The following is a 6,695-nucleotide window of genomic DNA, read 5'->3' on the forward strand; positions in this document are numbered from 1 at the left end:
TTCATAACTCGAGTTTTTTCCTCTCTTAACCCCTTATATATATTTAATAACCAAAAGGACATAGCACAACCCTGTCTTACACCAACACTGACATTAAGTCACTTAGACGACAACTTACCCCTTCACCAGCCTCACTGTCATCACAACTCTTAACGACATTCAACAGCTTTCCATTCATATCATACACATGCAAAACCTCCCATAATCCCTCTCTGTTTACCCTGTTGTACATTTACCCCCTATCCATAAATGACTCAAATACCTCATCTACTACAAATTTTCCTGCTCAGTCCTCAGGTGTATTTGTGCTCACTAATTAATATACAGGTGACCAGGTGTGGTTGAAGGTGTCACCGGCTGGATCTGATATTCACAAAATTAATGTCCCACATTTCCCTCTTCCTGCTCCTCTTCTCTCGTTCCTCCTCATCCTCTTTCCACTCCCTCTTTTTCTTCTCATACTACTTTAATTCTTCCTCCTCCTCCTCTCCTTCTCCTCCACTTTTTTCTCCTCACCTTTCTCTTTCCCAATCTCCATTCCTCGTTCAGTATAAAAATATATGTTCTTTCCTAATCCCAACCCGAATAAAGATACACAGAAAACAATTTGTATATAACTAAATAAACAGTGCTGAATTTCCAAGCTATCAGGATGTACCGATCAGGATGTACCGATCAGGCTGTCACCTTCTCATTTCTCTTCACGTTCATCATGGTCATCATGATCATTATCGGTTCTTCTCTATAAAGTCCCCTCCACCTCCTCCTGTTCCTCCATCCTAATCCCTTTCATCCTTTCTGTTCCTTCTCTTCCTTTCTCCTCCCCCCTTTCTCCTTTATCCAACTTCCTCCTTTCCCTAAAAAAGATTAATGGAATATTCACCTATAATTAACCCTTGTTCTTCCATCTCGCTGCTCCGTCCCCATCATTTTTCCCTCTTTCCAGTTTAACCCGTACTCATCCCAACATCACTGTCATCACCACGTAGCGATGGTGTCGACACGCCCAGCAGCTATAACAAACACCTTTAGGACTCCCAAACACAAGGCGTTTTAAGCCTTTACAGGCTTCTATCCTACGTCTTTGAGCGTTTCCGTTCCCAACACCACCACCAAAGTGGATAAAACATTAAAAAAAAAAAAAGAAGCTAAACTACCGGTTGCTCCCGATTCTGTTTTCTTTCCCTAAATGGTACTCTAAAATAACATAAGCAATGGTCTTCCGGTTTGCAGAGAACCTTCAGTCTCCAGCAGGTATGATTCTTGAAAGACGGATTCTTCGCACCTTCCATAAATTCAGGGACAGAAGTGTTAAAGTACATTTTACTTCAATATAGCCAAGACCCCGCTTACCTTGAAAAGGTACTTTGACCAAAAGCCCTCGTTCATTTCCTTTTTTCTTTTAATATAGGCAACTAATAAAAACATACATTTGGAAAAAATGTATGAAGATGTAGTAGGGATGGCAGGGGAAAAAAAAAAAGAGGAGATTGATCGCGACAGTATAAGCACATGTAAGCCAATCCATAAATTATTTTATTATTTTTTCCTGGAATATACGTACCATTGTGCTGTAGCAGCGACATAAGTGTAGGTGTACTCTGGAAGAAAAGTGTTGTGGATATGGTATAACTATTCCTTCACCATGCAATACATCAAATACTCGTGTCAAAAAAAAAAAAAAAAAAAAAAAAAAAAAAGATTTTTCATGTAGTAATACTGTCTCCACTTTTTTGTCACTTCACATTCATACTCTTTTACAAAATATTTCTTCATAATTCATAAACTTGTAAAATAAACTACGCTATAAATATAATCTTTAGGTACTCACATCTTCGGGGAATTAAGTATTGGTGAATGGAATCTGGAAGGTATTGGCGTAAGCATAGTGAGTACCGTAACGCTCTTCGTCTCCTCCTTTCATCATCTCCTCTCTTCATCCATCGTCATATTCTTACCAGTTCTCCTCCACCTCCACTTCTTCCTGCATTTTCTCTTCCTTCTTTCTCTACCATTTAGTCCTTCATATCCTTTACTACACTTCTACCTCTTTTTCCTCCTTCTCTTCCCTCCTTTCCTAATCCCAGTCCCATCTTAAGATCACCTCCCCCCAGGACACAATATAAACACACAAATTCAATGACACGTTAATATGTAAAGCAGGTACTCACATTTTCCGGGAACCAGGGCGTAACGAAGGGCATCTGGAAGGTGTTGGCGTAGGAGTGGAGCGTATCGAAGCTGTCAGGCTGGACCGACCCGACCATCGCCCACACAGGCCGCGAGAACTGACGGCAGACTGGGGGAGAGAGAGGGAAACTAGATTAGCAAGAGAAAATAATAATCATCATCATCATCATCATCACCATAATCACCTCCACCATACCCTCTTTCCCACTCAAGGATGGGTTGAGACAGTGACCAGAAAACAAGGAATGATAAAATAGGAACAATAGGTCAAAATTCGAGGCGGTAGAGAGGTCAGAAGCCAACTTAAAAAATAATGCAAATGTCTGAACCCAAACTAACACGAGACCAAATCTTCATCAGGGCAGGTAAGAAGTAATGACCCAACATACACACCTCCTTATCTTATCTCCTGTCTACCCTCCTCACCTTAATTTATCATTTCCTCTCTGGGCCTTGCTTTTCTAGGATATAAGGGAGGTGTCTTAGCCCCTAGCATTTTGCTATTCATTTTCCATATCACTCCTTAACACTACCTTGTCAGATCCATTATTTATATCATTTTAATATCGATATAGCTTGGACCAGAAGCCTACATGGCAATATTGCGGGATGATGTGTTGAAAAAATCGCTGAGGAAAAGGTGTTACGGGATATCCGAGGCCACTTAGGAATGATCCTCTATTTTCATTCTTCGTCGAGTGAACAATAGCTCAACTCACCAAGTTCAAGTTACTAAGTCTCTCTCTCTCTCTCTCTCTCTCTCTCTCTCTCTCTCTCTCTCTCTCTCTCTCTCTCTTTCGACCTACGTGGGATAAGTTGCAAAGGAAGAAAATCTGGACGAAGTTAAGGTAAAAGGGATTTATCAATATCATTTTAAGAATCTCATAATCACAAACAGTTAAATAAAATTACTGTCAGCCTTAAAACTGTATAGACTTTCATTTTAACTTGGTCCACATTTTTCTCATTTTGCTACTTATTTCATGTAGCTCAATTGCAGAAAAAGACAATGCTACGGCTCTGTATCCTTTCTACAGCACTTCTTCGTGAGAAACATCGTATTTCAGTGTCAGTCTACTGTTCCAACTCAGCAGTCAAGATGGAGAGATGGCAATTTTAGGTCAGGTCAGAGTAAAATGGGTAACAGACATGACCCCACCGCGACAGGGCTATCCTTTTCAATGCTTTAGACGCACTTTGATTTACTTATGCAGGTTGAACCCAAACCATACCATTCAGGTGAGGAAAAGTCGAGCATTCCAGATATACTGTGGCGGTTTGAGCCATTAGACATTTATAATTTATCTCAAATGAACAAAACTGTCTTAAAGGGGACAGAATCAATAAACTAAATGTGTCCAACGATCACTCTCTCTCTCTCTCTCTCTCTCTCTCTCTCTTCTCCCTTGTCCCCCTCTCATCATCTTGCCTCTCGAAAGCCCTATACCTCCTCTCTGCTCACTTTCATCCCCCATCACTTCCTTTCTGCCTCCTCTCCTCCCCTCCTCTCTCCCCTTTGCTTCCTCTCCTATCACAGCATAATTCTCTTGTTTGAGGGCATCCTTAACCACTTCTCATAAAGAAAAGAGGGGGGGAGGGACCCCTAAAGAAAACTGTCTGGTGGTGGCAGGGGAAAATGGCCCTCTTTATTGAACAAGTTAAAGGTAGTTAAGTCTAATAACGGAATTCCTGCTTGAACTCTATTAATTTATTCTCCTTGAACTTTATTAATTTATTTATATAGTTATTTTATTTATACCTTTCTACCATCAACATATCACGAATCAAGAACACACAAGAGACTTTTAAAGTGTAAGAGGCAGGATGAATCGCTAAAGAAGAAGTGTTACGACAGCCCCCAAGGCGCAAGAATATGTCCCTCAATGGCTGGAGGGGACGCTGGCTGGCTACTCCATGGATTGTGTCGACTGAGGGGAAGTAATCTGGGGTGACTAGGGAGATGACCCGGGGTGAGACGAGGAGAGATTAATAGGGGTGAGGGGTGATTTATTGGGTGGTAAGGCGTGAAATGATGTGGGAGTATGGGAGGATGTGTAAGTGATAATTTGTTGGGGTGAAGGCAATGTGTAAGGCTATGAGGAGGGGAGAAAGAGGGGAGGAAGGGGTAGAAGAGAGACTATGGGTAGGGGTGATGTAAGGGGGAAGGGTGAGGGGAAAGTAGGAGGGGGAAAAATGACACAGGGTAGATGTGTGAGGAAGGGAAGAAAAATGAAGTGAGGGTTTATGGGTGGGAGAATGACGGGAGGGGTAATTGGCAGGGAAATGGTTGGAGGGGTAATAATAGGTAGGGGAATGGTTGGAGGGGTAATGGGTAGGGGGTTGGTCGGAGGGGTAATGGGTAGGAGAATGGTTGGAGGGGTAATGGGTAGGGGAATGACTGGTTAAGACAATGGGTAGAGAAATGACTGGTGAGGTAAAGGGTAAGAGAATGAAGGGAGATGTAATGGGTAGGTGAGTGACTGGAGGGGTAATGGGTAGGGGAATAATGGGAGGGGTAATGGGTAGGGGAATAATGGGAAGGGTAATGGGTAGAGGAATGATGAGGGGTAATGAGTTGGGGAAAGTGAAGGCGAGAGACTGGCCTAGGGGAGGGGAAGTAAGGGAAGTAAATAGACGTGAAATGAAGGGTGGGGGGGAAGGTGGAAATGTAAGAGATAGAGTGAAAAAGAAGATAAGTGCGTCAAAGGAGGTGGTTCTGGTGAGGTGGCTGGAGTCAGGGGGTTGGATGGCTGAGATAAGGGGTACTGGAACGACGTGAGGTGAGGCTGTCTGGCCCTCAGTTGACGACAGAAAGCTTAACTAAATTATTCTCGTTACTGAAAGCTGATTTTTGTCTCAGCTTACATGTGGCCAGTTCTCGTCCACAAAAATCTCTTGAAATCCTTACACGACGATATATCAACTTTTATTCCTTCTATTACTAAACGACTTTTTTTTTTCATCGTCATAGTAAAGAGGTTATCTTAATCATAAACATTTAATTAATGCACATTTCGGGTAAGGCAGGTTAAATGTATCGCGTATCGAACCTGAGCTGAAAAAAATAAAAAAAGGCCAGTGAGTATCGTTTTCTCTTATTCACTCTCTCCGAACTTGAGTGGAAAAAGTGTCCTGACATTTTATACATATTTTTAAGCTAATGGTGATTGAATTTGATCCGTGTTTTGAGAATTATACTAAAAATACGTGTCGTTTTTGGTTTCACACTAGAAATATTAGATGACAGAACTTTAAAAACTTACTGGTATTTTTTCACCTATCTGACCTTAGACTTTTTCGAGTTCATCTTCATCTTTTTCAATTTATTCGACTCTGAACATAAGTTAGGTAGCCCGTTTCCAAATTCTAGTTATCTACCTATAACACACCAATCAAGGGGTGGTGCACGGCAGAATTTTGGGTTTATTTGTATTTTCTCCCACTCGACACTAGGCACAGTTTACGTAACCAGTTTCAGTGGTCCTGTCACCCACCTCCGACATATCAACAAAGTGCTGGTTCTCTGCAGCTCTCACTCGTCATCCTGGCACTTGGGCACTAACACCTACTGTCTCTTGTGTATTACGAAATTGATACCACATTCCAATCTGGTATTACGGTATCAGTGGTGGTGTCTTCATGGGTCGCATTTTAAGTGGCAACAATGATGTCGAAAAACTCTTCCTTAGCAATTTATTCCGCGAATTACATCTCACTATCCTCTTACATGTTACTGATGTAAATTATGTCGAAATTAAAATTATATAGGCATACAAATGAATTTTAAGGTGCAAAAGAATCCACAAAGACCGGGATGCTACGAAGCCTCCTATGGCACACACGACAAGGCCCTAAAGCATGTCGGTGGGCTGATATGAAAGACCAGTTAACAAGACGGTATCCACTTTCAATCCACCCCCCACAACACAACCTTACTCCTTCACTCCCAGGACGTATTATTATTATTATTATTATTTACTTTACTATTGGTCTTACTAAACGATCTGATTCACATTGAGTGTCCCCTTAGCGGTGAGGCGGGTAATGAAGGATACCAATACTGTTCTCAAACTCTTTCCTACGTTGAACAAAATTGTGTGGAAACAGCTTCAAAACATGGAAACAGCGTCCTCGGCCTGAAGGTATTTATAAATTTTACGCAATACAACAGGGTGTCAAAAAAAAAGTTACTGTGCATTAGTAGATACCGGTACTAACACATTCCACAAACATCTTACAGTGCCACACCCCCAACTGCCATACCTCATGCCGGAAACACCTTGCACTGCCTCATCGCACAATGTCACATCTCAAACTGCAACAATTCACAAGCCACATTCCAGACTGCCACATCACACAGTGCCACATCTCACACTGCCAAAATTCAGCATCTCACACTACCACATATCTTACTGCTACGCAACATACTACCATATCTCACATTGCCACACCTCATACTGCCTCATATTACACTGCCGTACCTCACTCTTCCACACTTCACACTG

General features: G+C 41.8%; 1 protein-coding gene across 1 annotated transcript in view; it reads right to left on the reverse strand.

Annotated features, from left to right (window-relative positions):
• Positions 1–2,737, reverse strand: part of LOC145412686 (glutamate receptor 1-like) — a 453,191-nt gene extending 450,454 nt beyond the window's left edge. Inside the window, exons 1-2 of the mRNA XM_080282554.1 lie at positions 2,724–2,737; positions 2,172–2,319 (exon numbers count right to left, since the gene is read on the reverse strand). Of these exons, the coding sequence (XP_080138680.1) occupies positions 2,172–2,319; positions 2,724–2,737 (162 nt within the window). The remainder of the gene's footprint in view (positions 1–2,171; positions 2,320–2,723) is intronic.
• Between the last annotated feature and the right edge of the window lie 3,958 nt (positions 2,738–6,695).

This window comes from Coenobita brevimanus, chromosome 1 (genome assembly GCF_032717465.1).
Source record: "Coenobita brevimanus isolate Jiangsu-jjx chromosome 1, ASM3271746v2, whole genome shotgun sequence".
Classification (NCBI taxonomy): domain Eukaryota; kingdom Metazoa; phylum Arthropoda; class Malacostraca; order Decapoda; family Coenobitidae; genus Coenobita; species Coenobita brevimanus.